Source organism: Babylonia areolata, chromosome 13, assembly GCF_041734735.1.
Source record: "Babylonia areolata isolate BAREFJ2019XMU chromosome 13, ASM4173473v1, whole genome shotgun sequence".
In the NCBI taxonomy this organism is placed as follows: Eukaryota; Metazoa; Mollusca; class Gastropoda; order Neogastropoda; family Buccinidae; genus Babylonia; species Babylonia areolata.
In genome coordinates this window covers 36,879,229-36,896,066 of record NC_134888.1, presented here as the reverse complement: position 1 = coordinate 36,896,066, position 16,838 = coordinate 36,879,229, and the positions used below count along the sequence as shown (strand labels likewise).

At 40.7% G+C, this 16,838-nt stretch overlaps 1 protein-coding gene across 2 annotated transcripts in view; it reads left to right on the top strand.

Annotated features, from left to right (window-relative positions):
* Positions 1-16,838, top strand: part of LOC143289242 (filamin-B-like) — a 128,617-nt gene that overhangs the window by 23,705 nt on the left and 88,074 nt on the right. For both annotated transcript variants that reach the window (XM_076598221.1, XM_076598220.1), the window contains exons 6-11: positions 2,240-2,348; positions 4,097-4,284; positions 13,341-13,490; positions 14,544-14,672; positions 15,092-15,221; positions 16,148-16,285. In XM_076598221.1, the coding sequence (XP_076454336.1) occupies positions 2,240-2,348; positions 4,097-4,284; positions 13,341-13,490; positions 14,544-14,672; positions 15,092-15,221; positions 16,148-16,285 (844 nt within the window). The remainder of the gene's footprint in view (positions 1-2,239; positions 2,349-4,096; positions 4,285-13,340; positions 13,491-14,543; positions 14,673-15,091; positions 15,222-16,147; positions 16,286-16,838) is intronic.

The following is a 16,838-nucleotide window of genomic DNA, read 5'->3' as shown; positions in this document are numbered from 1 at the left end:
GGGTGAGTGTTGTGTTGTTTGTGTGTGAGCGTGTGTGTGTGTGTGTGTGTGTGTGTGTGTGTGTGTGTGTGTGCATTTTACTGATATATATATTTATTTATTGTGGGCCTGATCATATTGTGTATGTGTTTATAACGGACCTGTGATTGCACAAATCAATGTCCATGCAGATTTATGAAGTATTTTTGATTTTGATTTGATTTGATTTGTGTGTTTGTATTGACGCTACATTAATGTCCATGGATTTCTTATGCTCTGTGTGTCTGATCCTGTGCATGGGTGGTAGTGTTATACAGTTTCCCATACTGGTGATGATCATGATCATGATGGTGATAACGATGATTATTATGATGAAGATGTCGATTATGATGATGATCAAGTCTGCATGTCAACAGACTGACTGGAATGATGGCCAGCTGCTGTCTAACCTGGTGGTAACGATGATAATGATGTTGATGATGATAATACATGATGACTGATGATGATGATGATAATAATACATGATGATGATGATGATGATGAATCGATCATATCTGTGTGTCACCAGACTGATTGGAATGACAACCAGCTGTTGTCAAACCTGAAGATAATGATGATGATGATAATGATGTCGATGATGATGATGATAATACATGATGACTGATGATGATGATGATGATAATACATGATGACTGATGATGATGATGATGATGATGATGATGATGATGATAATGCATGATGACTGATGATGATGATGATGATGATGATAATACATGATGACTGATGATGATGATGATAATACATGATGACTAATGATGATGATGATGATACATGATGACTAATGATGATGATGATGATAATACATGATGACTGATGATGATGAAGATGATGATAATACATGATGACTGATGATGATGATGATGATAATACATGATGATGATGATGATGATAATACATGATGACTGATGATGATGATGATGATGATGATAATACATGATGACTGATGATGATGATGATGATAATACATGATGACTGATGATGATGATGATAATACATGATGACTAATGATGATGATGATGATACATGATGACTAATGATGATGATGATGATGATGATAATACATGATGACTGATGATGATGAAGATGATGATAATACATGATGACTGATGATGATGATGATGATGATAATACATGATGATGATGATGATGATGATGATGATAATACATGATGATGATGATGATGATGATGATGATGATGATAATACATGATGATGATGATGATGATGATGATAATACATGATGACTGATGATGATGATGATGATGATGATAATACATGATGACTGATGATGATGATGATGACAGTGATAATACATGATGATGATGATGATGATAATACATGATGACTGATGATGATGATGATAATACATGATGACTGATGATGACGATGATAATACATGATGACTGATGATGATGATGATGGGTTGATCATGCCTGTATGTCACCAGACTGATTGGAATGATGGCCAGCTTCTGTCTTACCTATGTAATAACGATGATGGTGATGATGACGATGATGATGATACATTTTTTTTTCTCAAGGCCTGACTAAGCGCATTGGGTTTCACTGCTGGTCAGGCATCTGCTTGGCAGATGTTGTGTAGCATATATGGATTTGACCGAACGCAGTGACGCCTCCTTGAGCTTCTGACACTGATACTGATGACTGATGATGATGTTGGTGATGGTGATGATGACGATGATGATGATGATGATGAATTGATCATGCCTGTGTGTCACCAGACTGACTGGAATGACGGCCAGCTGCTGTCTAACCTGATGATGATGGTGATGATGATGACTGTGATGATGATGATAATGATGTCGATGATGATGATGATGATACATGATGACCGATGATGATGATGGGTCAATCATGCCTGTGTTGTCACCAGACTGACTGGAATGATGGCCAGCTGCTGTCTAACCTGATGATGATGGTGATGATGATGACTGTGATGATGATGATAATGATGTCGATGATGATGATGATGATAATACATGATGATGATGATGATGATGGGTCAGTCATGCCTGTGTTGTCACCAGACTGACTTGAATGACGACCAGCTTCTGTCTAACCTGATGATGATGGTGATGATGATGACTATGATGATGATGATAATGATGTCGATGATGATGATGATGATAATACATGATGATGATGATGATGATGGGTCAATCATGCCTGTGTTGTCACCAGACTGACTGGAACGACGGCCAGCTGCTGTCTAACCTGGTGATGTCGGTAGGAGGAGACATTCCTGGCTGGCCCAACCTGTCCAGTGACCCTGTCACCAACCTGCAGAAAGGTGCAGCACAATTCTTTTCCTATTCCTTCTTCTCCTCTTCCTTCTTCTTTTCCTTCTTTCTTTCCTTCTTTCTTCCTCTTCCACTTCTTCTACTTCTTTTTTTCCTATTCTTTCTTGTTCTTCTTGTTCTCCTCTTCCTTCTTCTCCTTCTTCTTTCTTCTTGTTCTTCTTGTTCTCCTCTTCCTCTTCTTCTCCTTCTTTTTTCTTCCTTTTCCTCTTCTTCTCCTTCTTTTTTTCCTATTCTTTCTTCTTCTTCTTGTTCTTCTTCTTGTTCTTGTTCTTCTCCTCTTCCTTCTTCTTCTTCTCCTTTCTTCTTCCTCTTCTCCTTCTTTTTTTCCTATTCTTTCTTCTTCTTCTTGTTCTTCTCCTCCTCCTCTTCCTTCTTCTCCTTCTCTTCTTCTTCTGCTCCTCCTCCCCTTTCTCCTTCTTCAAGACAAAACTCAACATATGAGGAAAAAAATGAAATAGGAAAGAACAAATGTTCGACAGATGTGCTGAATCATACGCTCCCGATCTAGCATAACACGACCATTGTTTTTGAGACAAAAGCGTCATGTCGTAGAGATGTGCAGATCTCTAGTCCTCATCAGCTGCTGGTCTTGTCAAAGGTGTGGATGAACTGTCCTGTGAGCCTGACTCTCCACTTGGTAGGAACTTTTACCTTAGCTTACTGAGTTGACATGTTTGTTGATAAAAGAGGTGTGGGGCTGGGGGGCTGGAGAGGGAGCCGTGGGAGGGGGGTGGGGGGTGGGGAGTGATATCAAATCTAAATGTTGTCAGTCAGTTGAGGAAGTGAACCCAGAGTCCGTCCATCCACAAGGTCCAAATGTTTGTCGTTCAATACAGAATCCAGATTACTTTATTATCTCAATAAGAGAAATTCATGTGTGGTGTATGCTATGCAGGCAATACACAAGAATCACAGTCACTGAAAGTGAACACAAAAAAAACATAAGAATATATAGAAGACATAAAAAGTACATGAAAGACGGAACAAAAACTTAAACGTGGAAGAAGGAGAGGGGAGGGGGAGGTGGGAGGTGAATGCCAGTGACCCCAGAGTCTGTCCACTCTCCACAGAGGAAGACAGCTAGAGAGGGGGAGGGGGCGGGGGTAGGGGGGTATTAATGCCAGTGAATCCAGTCACTCCACATGGTCTAAGTATTTGTCAGTTTATCGAGGAAGGAGAGGGTAGGGGGGAGATTAACACCAATGACCCCAGACTCCTCCATCCACTCTCCACACGGTCAACCTATCTGTCGGTTAGTGGAGGAAGGGAGGGAGAGAGCTGGGGGTAGAGGGATTAAAGCCAGTGAATCCAGAGTCACTCCACATGGTCTAAGTATTTGTCAGTTAATCGAGGAAGGAGAGGAGAGAGGGAGGGGGCTAGATTAACACCAAAGACCCCAGAGCCCTCCATCCACTCTCCACACGGTCAACCTATCTGTCAGTTAGTGGAGGAAGGAGAGGAGAAAGAAGAGTGGGGGGGAAGATCACTGCCAATGACCCTAGAGTCCATCCACACAGACCAGCTGTTTATCAAATAATGGAGGAAGGAGGGAAGAGAGGGGGAGACTGGGCGGAATGGGGAGGTATCAATGCCAGTGAATCCAGAATCACTCCACATTGGGGGGGAGGGAGGAGGAGGGTGCGGGGTTTGGGGGGAGTGAGGGGGGGGGGGGAGATAAAAGCCAATGACCCCAGAGTCCTCCGTCCACTCTCCACACGGTCCACCCACCTGTCCCCAGGTCTGGACGAGGGGCAGCGACTGGGGGTGGAGCCCATTTTCTCCGCCTCAGAGATGGCTGACCCGGAAGTGGAGCACCTGGGGATCATGGCCTACGCCGCATACTACGCGCGCCTGACGCCTGTCAAGCTGAAGTGGAACCCAGCCTCCCTGGACGCTAACCTGAACACTGCCTACGTTCACCGCCAGGTGAGACTGATCGGGAACAGGTGTGTTGTCTGACCTGACAGCAGTGTTGTGTCGTTCTGATACTTGTTTGTTTGACCAGTTCTGCCTGAGGCTGTTGTCAGTACTACATGTGATTTTTTGTTGTTGTTGTTGTTGTTGTTGTTGTGTGTGTGTGTGTGTGTGTGTGTGTGTGTGTGTGTGTGTGTGTGTGAATAATATTGTTGCCTGTTGTCTTGATGTGTTGTGATAATGGTTGGTGATAAGGATAATGACAATAGTGATAATAGTGATAAGAAAAATGATAATAATAATGATAATGATGATGATAATAATAATATAATAACAATAATAATAATGAAAATGATAATCAGAAACAGCAGCAAAAAGAAGAAAAAAAAGAACAACAACTATGTTATAAACTTTTCGTATTCTAACTGAAGAACTAAACCATCACAACATGCTTTTTGTTATATCAGATGCACGACCAAAAAATAGAAAAACATATAATAGTTTGTCACACGATGAGATATTTTGCAAGGAAATGTCTGCAGACAGCATGTACAGACACCGAACATCCAAACTGAAACATTTCTCTAAAACTTGAATTAAGGAAGAGGCTGCCGACGCGGTAAACGACCAGAACCAGTCAGAGAAAACGCCTGAGCCAGTATTACTGGTCTCTGCTACAGAGGAGTTGCTCACCAGTGAGCAGCCGAGCTCACCAGATGGTGAGATTGGCGCCTGGATGGAGGGCGTGTTCAGCAGAGTGGTGTGTCGGCAGGAGGTGATGTGTGCACGACGTCCATGTCATCCAGATTCGCCTGGTCCCAATTTGCCAATTCCTGTTTCGTCTATCACTGATTTGGTGATCAAGAATCAAGAAAATTTAATTCTTTTTGGGGCTTGGAGGATATACCTATCCAGATTTTGCCCATGGTGCTTTTAAAAAATTTTTTTTTTTAGTTAAGTAAATAGTAATTAAAAGCTACTTGACAACACACCTTGCACGCATGCCAACACATTCTCTTCAGTTTTAACTGATGTTGAGCTTATGTCTAAAAGTTGAATGCATGTGCTACATACAAAATTCTGTGATTGACCTCTCCATTAATTCATACTGAGTTTTCATCTTCTCCAAATGTTCATTTTGGCATTTGTTTGTGTATGTTTTTGATTAATTAATTAAATTTATTTATTTATTTATAATTTATTTATTTATTGATTTATTTTTTATTTTTATTTTTATTATTTATTTTTTTATTTCTCAAGGCCTGACTAAGCGCGTTGGGTTACGCTGCTGGTCAGGCATCTGCTTGGCAGATGTGGTGTAGCGTATATGGTTTTGTCCGAACGCAGTGACGCCTCCTTGAGCTACTGAAACTGAAACTGAAACACCATCAAAGGATAGGCGAGGCAGGAATTGGTGAATGGAACTTGCCCCATGGAATCCTGTGGTCAGGATTCTGTGCTTTTTTGGGGTCACGCTTGTCGTCATGGCCGCAGTTGACTTACAGCTGACCCAGTTGTACAGAGACCCACCCCGGCTGGACATAGAGAGCTGCTGTGCACATGTGGTGGAGGTAGACTTAGACTGTGAGTGTCCTTTTGCTGGTGAAGCACAGGTTTTAGTCAGCAGGTTGTTAATGTGGACAGGCTTACAGTGAGTTGGTAGAGCACAGGTTTTAGTCAGCAGGTTGTTGATGTGGACAGGCTAACATTTTAGTTGATAAAACACAGGTTTTAGTCAGTAGGTTGTTAACATGGACAGGCTTACAGTGCATTGGTAGAGCACAGGTTTTAGTCAGCATATTGTTGATGTAGACAGGCTAACAGTTTAGTTGATTAAACACAGGTTTTAGTCATCAGATTTTTTATGTAGACTGGCTAACAGTTTAGTTGATAAAACACAGGTTTTAGTCAGTGGGTTGTTAATGAGGACAGGCTTACAGTTAGTTGATAAAGCACAGGTTTTAGTCGGCAGACTATTAATGTGGACAGGCTTACTGTTTAGTTGATAAAGCACAGGTTTTAGTCAGCAGGCTATTAATGTTGACAGGCTTACAGTTAGTTGATAAAGCACAGGTTTTAGTCAGCAGGCTATTAGTGTTGACAGGCTTACAGTTAGTTGATAAAGCACAGGTTTTAGTCAACAGACTGGTGTAGACAGATTAAGTTTCCTTTAGTTGGTAAAACACTGGTTTTAGTCAGCAGATTTCTAATGTAGATAGATTAAGAGTTTTCATCAGTCAGTAAAGCACGGGTTTAGTTTTTGTCAACAGATATTACTTTAGATTGGTTAAGAAATTCCTTTAATTGATAAAGCTCAGGTTTTAGACAGCAGGCTTGTGTAGACAAATGAAGATTCCTTTATTTGGTAAAACACATGTTTTATTCAGCAGATTGTTAAAGTGGACATGTTTAGTGTTTCCTTTAGTTGATAAAGCACGGGTTTAGTTTTAGCCAGCAGATTGTTAACGTAGACATGTTAAGGATTTCCGTCAGTTGATTGATAGTAAAGATTGGTTAAGAATTTAATGACAGTCTTCACTTTTTGACTCACTTGTGTAAACAAAGTGAGTCTATGTTTTAACCCGGTGTTCGGTTGTCTGTGTGTGTGTGTGTGTCTGTGTGTCTGTGTGTCCGTGGTAAACTTTAACATTGACATTTTCTCTGCAAATACTTTGTCAGTTGACACCAAATTAGGCATAAAAAAGGAAAATTTCAGTTCTTTCCAGTCATCTTGTTTAAAACAATATTGCACCTCTGGGATGGGCACCAAAAAAAAAAAGAAGCCTAATTATATGCAAAGTGCATTTATTGTTATATTTATATTTTTTGTATTCTCTAAACTTGGCACTTTGACCTCTTATTCTGACACAACAACAAGAGGAGTCATTATTATCATTTTTTGTTCAAACAGGAACTTCTTTTGCTAAGCATGGAATTTTTATTTATTTTGCAAACGTTTTGGGGCAGATAGTAAAAAAGGGAAGTTACTCTGTAATTAATGCTAGGGGACTTAATTTATCACAAGTGAGTCTTGAAGGCTTTGCCTCTCTTGTTTGTTTTAGTTTTTGCTATTAGATAAGATATGAACTTTGTGGCCAGCTTTTTTGGTTATCACATGACTGATCCATCAGTTGATAAAACTCAGGTTTACTTTTTTTTCTTCTTCTTCTGTGTTCGTGGGCTGCAACTCCCACGTTCACTCGTATGCACGTGAGTAGGCTTTTACATGTATGACCGTTTTTACCCCGCCATGTAGGCAGCCATACTCTGTTTTCGGGGGTAGGTTTACTTTAAGTTAGCAGTTTGTTAGCATAGTAAGGTTAAGAATTTAGCGACAGTCCTTCTATTTTGTTGTTGTTTAAACAAACTTTTGACAGCCTTTTTATTGATAACGTCCAGGTTTAGTTTCAGCTAGCATGTTGTCAAATGTTTTGATATTCTGTGCAGATAGGTGAAGATTTAAGTGGCAGTCTTTAGTTTTTAGTTTTGACTAACGATTGACTAATCCTTTTGTTGATAAAGCATAGGTTTAGTTTTAGTCAGCAGACGAAGCACAGGTGTAGTTTTAGTTAGCATGAATGTAGACTGGTCAAGAATTTAGTGATAGTTTTCAGTTTTGTTTGTGCTTACATTTGTCTGATATTTTTGTTGACAAAACATGTGTTTATTTGTGTGTGTGTGTGTGTGTGTGTGTGTGTGTGTGTGTGTGTGTGTGTGTGTGTGTGTGTGTTCAGATTGCCAAATGATTGTTTTGATATTTTCAACACATATGGGCTATTTTAAATGTTTGAAACTTGTGTGTTTTGATCATTTGAATATGAAAAAAAAAAAGACTGAACATTATACAATATTTTTTTCATGTTTGAAGCTTGAATGGTCTAACCACTAAGTTGCATGAAACAAACTCGCAAACAACAACAATGACAACAAAGATACAACATCCGGTAATTATGTTACAGGCAGCAACAACAAAGCCAATTGCAACTTTAACAGCAGCAACAACCAACATGTATAAGACCAACTGCACAGCAGCAATAACAACACAACCAGCAAATTTACCACCAACAATAACAACAACAAGACAGCACAAGCAAAAGAACAATGACAACATCATCTTCAGATTATCCTTTCTATTCGGACACAAAAATATAGCAGTGTTGGTGATGGTTCAGTGGTACAACAAACTACATTGGTTCGGAACTATCCATGGGAAGAAAAAGGTTACTTCTGTGGTTTCACTGCTTATTTGCATTTGGGCACAATATTCAGTCTCTGCTGGTGTGAGGATGTGATGTTCTGTTTGGTGCTGGAGCCATGTGTGTGCGTGCGTGCATGCGTGCGTGTGTATTTGTGTGTTTGTGTGTGTGTGTGTGTGTGTGCACATGTGTGCATTTGTGCATGCATGCGTGTGGGAAGCCAAGGGCTTGATTGCATAAGTTTTCGTTTCAGTTTCTTAATGACGCTTCACTGCATTCGGACAAATCCATATATGCTACACCACGTGTGCTAGACAGATGCCTGACCAGCAGCGGAACCCAACGCGCTTCGTCAGGCCTTGAGTGCATGGATACTTGTTTGTGTACCTGTCAGAGTGGATTTCTTCTACATAATATTGCCAGAGGACAACTCTCTCGTTGCCATGGGTTCTTTTTCTGATTTCAGAGCGCAAAGTGCGTGCTGCGCACAGGATCTTGGTTTATCATCTCATCTGAACGACTAGATGCTCAAATCAAATTTTCCAGTCAAATGTGGGAGAATGAGCAAGAGCGGGATTCGAACCCCAAACCTCACAGATTCTGTTTTGAATAATGATGATGGTGATTGTAGATGGCAGATGAACATCTTGACCGTTCCTCCACCTTTCTCCTTGCTGCATAAATGAGTGCTTGTGTATACAGACATTCACAAGCACACGCATATGCACTCATGTGTGCATGTATACAAGTAAAATGTGTATGGATGCATATGTATGCATGTGCATGCATGCATGCATGAGAGCATGTATGTAAGTATTTGCTTGTTTGTACATTTGCATGTGTGCATGTTCATACCACCCTGAGACAGATTATGTTCAGTGGATATCTTTTTAAAATAATTTTGTACAGCTGCTCTTGATGTGTGAGAATGGGTGTTGTGAAAATGGATTTCCATCACACATGCCTTTAGTAGGAATAGTCAGAATGTGCTCATATTGCCTGAAGCATTATTCTTATACATGATTATGTTTGAACGTTTAATCAGGAACCCTCGTCTATATTTATTTTAGTTGTTTACTTTGTTCTTTTACAATAATGGTTATAGTTGTCAAATAAATTGTTAGTTCATTTCAAATTTGACTTTTTCACTTCAAACATGGTACCTGAGAGTGTGTTTTGAAAGGAGATTTATCAAATCTTCATTGCCTTTCTGAATTTGAGTGCAGATGGGCAGCATGTTCTCATGAATTTCTTTGGTCTTGTGTTGTCAGGAAGATGTCTTAGTTTGTCTGATCATTCAGGGAGGGTTTGAATTATGGGAACGTGAATTTTTGTTAACAGTGTACCTGGTTCTTTTGATTTGCTTGTGTCAGGTGAGAATGTATGTATTGTTTACATACACCCCACCCTTTGTCTCCCACCTCAGATTGGTCACATTGTAATGTACAGCCTCAGATTGCTCACATTATAATGTACAGCCTCAGATTGCTCACATTGTAATGTACAGCCTCAGATTGGTCACATTGTAATGTACAGCCTCAGATTGGTCACATTGTAATGTCACATTATAATGTACAGCCTCAGATTGGTCACATTGTAATGTACAGCCTCAGATTGCTCACATTGTAATGTACAGCCTCAGATTGCTCACATTATAATGTACAGCCTCAGATTGGTCATATTGTAATGTACAGCCTCAGATTGGTCACATTGTAATGTCACATTGTAATGTACAGCCTCAGATTGGTCACATTGTAATGTACAGCCTCAGATTGGTCACATTGTAATGTACAGCCTCAGATTTGTCACATTGTAATGTCACATTGTAATGTACAGCCTCAGATTGGTCACATTGTAATGTCACATTGTAATGTACAGCCTCAGATTGGTCACATTGTAATGTACAGCCTCAGATTGCTCACATTGTAATGTACAGCCTCAGATTGGTCACATTGTAATGTCACATTGTAATGTACAGCCTCAGATTGGTCACATTGTAATGTCACATTGTACTGTACAGCCTCAGATTGGTCACATTGTAATATACAGTCTCAGATTGGTCACATTGTAATGTACAGCCTCAGATTGGTCACATTGTAATGTCACATTGTAATGTACAGCCTCAGATTGGTCACATTGTAATGTCACATTGTAATGTACAGCCTCAGATTGGTCACATTGTAATGTCACATTGTAATGTACAGCCTCAGATTGGTCACATTATAATGTACAGCCTCAGATTGGTCACATTGTAATGTCACATTGTAATGTACAGCCTCAGATTTGTCACATTGTAATGTCACATTGTAATGTACAGCCTCAGATTGCTCACATTGTACTGTCACATTGTAATGTACAGCCTCAGATTGGTCACATTGTAATGTACAGCCTCAGATTGCTCACATTGTAATGTACAGCCTCAGATTGGTCACATTGTAATGTCACATTGTAATGTACAGCCTCAGATTGGTCACATTGTAATGTCACATTGTACTGTACAGCCTCAGATTGGTCACATTGTAATATACAGTCTCAGATTGGTCACATTGTAATGTACAGCCTCAGATTTGTCACATTGTAATGTCACATTGTAATGTACAGCCTCAGATTGCTCACATTGTAATGTCACAGTATAATGTACAGCCTCAGATTGGTCACATTGTGATGTACAGTCTCAGATTGCTCACATTGTAATGTACAACCTCAGATTGGTCACATTGTAATGTCACATTGTAATGTACAGCCTCAGATTGGTCACATTGTAATGTCACATTATAATATACAGTCTCAGATTGCTCACATTGTAATGTACAGCCTCAGATTGGTCACATTGTACTGTACAGCCTCAGATTGGTCACATTGTAATGTCACATTATAATATACAGTCTCAGATTGCTCACATTGTAATGTACAGCCTCAGATTGGTCACATTGTACTGTACAGCCTCAGATTGGTCACATTGTAATGTACAGCCTCAGATTGCTCACATTGTAATATACAGCCTCAGATTGCTCACATTGTAATGTACAGCCAGGCTTGAATGTTTCTGTGATTATAGTGTATGCTCACAGCCCATTTTATCATGTTCAGTTCAAAAGTAAAAAAAAAAAAAAAAGAAAAAAAAAAAAAAAAGATTATGATATGGAAGCAGCCACTGTAAGAAAAACAAGATTGTATCAAGCTGTATTTGTCAGCACACTGCTGATACAAGAACATTAAATCTTGAACAAGAACAAAAACTTTAATCTCCAGGCTTCCGGCCCTTAGAAGGAGGTCAAATTACATCTTGAAGACAGACAGACAGGCAGACAGATACACACACACACACACACACACACACACACACACACACACACACACACATGCACACACTCACACACACACACACACACACACACACACACACACACACACACACACACAGATTGCACTTACTGCACAACACAAAGTTAGATTTTGCATCCATGTGTCAGTAAAACATATTGAAGAATTTGATGTGTGTGAATGATTGAAGGTCATACCAGATTAGAAAAAAATAAACATATAACAGGGGACTTCTTCTTCTTCTTCTGCGTTCGTGGGCTGCAACTCCCACGTTCACTCGTATATGTACACGAGTGGGCTTTTACGTGTATGACCGTTTTTACCCCGCCATGTAGGCAGCCTTACTCCGTTTTCGGGGGTGTGCATGCTGGGTATGTTCTTGTTTCCATAACCCACCGAACACTGACATGGATTACAGGATCTTTAATGTGCGTATTTGATCTTCTGCTTGCGTATGCACACGAAGGGGGTTCAGGCACTAGCAGGTCTGCACATATGTTGACCTGGGAGATCGTAAAAATCTCCACCCTTTACCCACCAGGCGCCGTTACCGAGATTCGAACCCAGGACCCTCAGATTGAAAGTCCAACGCTTTAACCACTTGGCTATTGCGCCCGTCTAATAGGGGACCATGCCACACCTTCAGTGAAACATAAGGAAGAATTTGATGTGTGTGTGGATGATTGAAGGCCACACCAGATTTTTAGAAAGTAGAAAGCATACGTTAAAGGTGCCATACACACCACCAGAGCAGAGCAAAACAAACTACACAACAGCAACAGCCAGTAAGTACACAAAGCGTGATATAGAATAGGATAGAATAGAATAGAATAGAATATGTCTTTATTACCAAGTGTACCAACAGCCAGTAAGTACACAAAGCATGATATAGAATAGAATAGAATAGAATATGTCTTTATTACCAAGTGTACCGGGGTCACAAGGAATATTGGAGGGGGATAGTACATAACAAGGTACGAACATAAATCAAAAATCATACACAAACATAGATACAGTAGAAATTGGGATGCATACAAGTGCATATCAAAATAAAAACTTGTGCATACTCACACATGCACGCACTGCACACACATGCACACATGTACGTACGCACACACACTCTCTCTCTCTCTCTTGCTTACGCACACACACACACACACGTTTGAACAGAAGTCGCATATTACATGTGGATGGGGCTGATGACTAGATCTTCAGGTAGATGGTTGTTGATACCTTTTTTTTTTCATATTATAATTATTATTTATTTATTTATCTATTTATGTATTTATTTACTTATTTATGTACACTTATCTATTATTTATCAACCTTTTTTTTTTCTCAAGGCCTGACTAAGTGTGTTGGGCTACGCCGCTGGTCAGGCATCTGCTTGGCAGATGTGGTGTAGCGTATATGGATTTGTCTAACGCAGTGACGCCTCCTTGAGCTACTGAAACTGAAAACTGAAACTGATACATATTACTCACCACCAGGACCTTGTTACACTGCACAGGACAGCACCAAGCAACCAGCACACCTTTCTGTTCACAGCAAACCTTCCAAGTTCACCTGGAGGATGGCTCAGCGGACAGCATCAGTGCCAAGGTCATCGGCCCGGACTCGAACCCGCCCGTGAGCATGGAGTGGTCAGGGTCCACTGCCACCTGCTCCTTCACCCCCACAGAGACCGGCCAGCACAAGGTGAGAGGGCACGACACAACAGCCGAGTGGTTAACTCACTCAGTACGGCCAGTCCTCTCTTCTCCTCTATACAGACCCCTCGGATGTCCACTTGGTGTCTGAATGACCCAACCTTTAGCTTCCGTCGTCAGAATTGTGGTATTCTTTGTCAACATTCACCTCTTCAGTATAAGAGCCTTCCGCTTGCAATATTTTGATGATGGTAATTGGGGTGAAACGCTGTTAACGTCGTCTCTTTTGCCGTTCGTATGGAGAGAGTTAAAGCAGTGAACTTTCAGTCCGAGGGCCCCTAAGTTCAAAACCCTGTCATGTGTATTGTACTGTATTGTATTACTCTTTTTGTCACAACAGATTTCCTTGTGTGGAGTTCAAGCTGCTCTCCCCCAGGGAGAGTGTGTCACTACACTGAGAGCGCTACCCTTTTTTTTGGTTGTTTTTTTTTCTGCCTGCAATTCTATTTGTTTTCCTATCAGAGTGGATTTTCTACAGAATTTTGCCAGGGACAACACTTTTGTTGCCATGGGTTCATTTACATGGGCTAAGTCCATGCTGCACATGGGACCTCAGTTTCTCATCTCATCTGAATGACTAGTGTCTAGACCATCAGTCAAGTTCTAGAAGAGGGGGAGAAAATACTGGCGATTTTGGGATTCGAACCAATGTGCTTAGATTGTACAAGGCCAACACTCCACATGTGTGTGTGTGGCGCTGCTGTGGTGCATTGACTGATTCATGCTTTTCCTACTCAGTTGTGGGCTGAAATATTGTGTGGGGTGAGTGACGAGCCTGTGGATGCACAATTAATGTCCAGTTGAATGAATAAAAAATACATTGTGTTGTATCTTGTGGCACATGTGAGTCAAGGGTAGGGATTTTTTCCTGGTCTCCCAGATCAACAGATTTGCAGACCAGTGTAATCACAGACATTTTTACTGCAGAGACAGATAGACATCCATCAGTCTCGGGAGACTGTGGAACTGCATTGTCCTCTTGTTTACACAAGTGAGTCAAAAACAGTGTGAGGTGACGACGATGCTGAATGACTGTGTGCAGCTGGATGTGCAGAGCGGTGCCACCTCTATCGCAGGCAGCCCGGTTCAATTCCGTGTGCTGGCTGACCGCTCTCAGGTCTCCTTCCTGCCACCTGGCCGCGCCTGTGTGGGCACTCTCACCGACATGAAGGTAGTTCTGTCACCTGTATGTGTGTGGGGTGGGGGGGGTGGGTGGGAGGGAGGGTCGTAGGGGTGGTGGTGGCGGGGGTTGGTGTATGTATGGGTGCAAACTATTGTATGTGTGTGCATGTTATGTGTGTGTTGATGTATGTCGATGTGTGTGTGTGTGTGTGTGTGTGTGTGTGTTGTATAGGTGTATTGCTGTTATGTGGGTGGGTGTGTTGTGTGGTGGGTGTGCACATGTTGTGTATGTGTAGTGTGTGTGTGTGTGTAGAATTATGTATGTGGGTGTTGTGTGGGTGTGTAGTTATGTTGGAACCAGAATCAGAATCATATTGCAATAATTCCCAGGTGTGTTACATCACAGTGTACTTACCTGTCAACGCAATAATTCCCAGGTGTGCACATCACAGTGTACTTACCTTTCAGGTGGACGTGTCCTCTGCGGGTGAGGGCAATGTTCAGATGGAGGCTCGCAGTCCCAGCGGCTACACCAAAGACATCTCCCCCCTGTACCGACCTGGTGTGTTTGATGCCAGTTTCACGCCCACTGAAGTCGGTAGGTGGTTTCCGATTCTGTTGTGATGGTCGGCGAAAACTTTTCTAAGTATTTGATTGCCGTATTGTCAGAATATACAGTCATTTGAGTAGAGGGCAGAAGTGTCTTTCAAGAGCTCGTGTTTTTTTTGTTTTGTTTTTTTGCGCTAATAGCATTTGGTTTGATTAACTAACATGTCTGATCATTAATAGGAAAAAATCATCTGTTGTACCCCATCGCCATTTCTGGATTTATTTATTTATTTATTTTAAATTTAATGCCAGTTCTATGCAAATCTATGGCTATTTAGTGAATGTGATGGGTTGACATCACTGGAAATGAAGACAGACGACTGCAGTTTCTACTTCTGTCTTGGGTTCACGTCCTTTAGACACCTCCCTTTTATGCAGCAGACAACAGCACAGACACAGAAGTGACTAGAACCGCAAAGGAAAAAGCAGAAAATCCTGCAAAGTAGGCTGACAAACTCCACAACTTATAAGTAGTAGCAGAAGTAGTGGTAGTAGTAGTGTTGCTGTTATTATTGTTATTATGTATTGTTGTTGCTGCTGTTGTAATTATCATTATTATTATTATCATTATTATCATTATTAGTAGTAGTAGTAGTAGTAGTGTTATTATTATTATTGTGATATATTGTTGTTGCTGTTGTTGTGATTATCATTATTATTATTATTATCATTATTATTATTATTAGTAGTAGTAGTAGTAGTAGCAGAAGTAGTAGTTTTAGAAGTGTTGTTGTTATTATTATATATTGTTGCTGTTGTTGTAATTATCGTTATCATTATTATTTTTGTTATTATTATATATTGTTGTTGCTGTTGTGATTATCATCATCATTATTATTTTCGTTATTATTATCATTATCATTATAATCGTCTGTGACACTCACACTACATGGAGGTGGCTGGTAATTGTGACAGGTATTTGGAGCATCTCGGTGCTGTACGATGGTGACCACATTGACGGAAGCCCCTTCCCTCTGTCCGTCTATGACCCCTCCCTTGTCCGTGTGTCCGGCCTGGAGGGGGGAGCCGTGGGTCAGAGCCTCGCTTTCACCGGTCAGTTGGAGCGTGGCGACACCTGGTGGGGGAGGTGGTGATGTGCTGTTTGTCGTTGTGCTGCGTTGTGTAGAGGACAGAATCCTGGTTCGGTGTTATTCACATTCATTTATGTTTGATTTTGCCCATATTCTGATATGTGGCGAAATGCATGCATGTACTAATTTTGACACAGATGCTATATTTTCCCATTTTCTGATACTTGTGTAAGGCATTCAGAAGCTGATTTAGACACACATGCTATATTTTCCCATTTTCTGATACTTGTGTAAAGGCATTCAGAAGCTGATTTAGACACAGATGTTATATTTTCCCATTTTCTGATACATGTGTAAAGGCATTCAGAAGCTGATTTAGACACACATGCTGTATTTTCCCATTTTCTGATACATGTGTAAAGGCATTCAGAAGCTGATTTAGACACAGATGCTATATTTTCCCATTTTCTGATACATATGTAAAGGCATTCAGAAGCTGATTCAGACACATATGCTATATTTTCCCATTTTCTGATACTTGTGTAAAGGCATTCAGAAGCTGATTTAGACACACA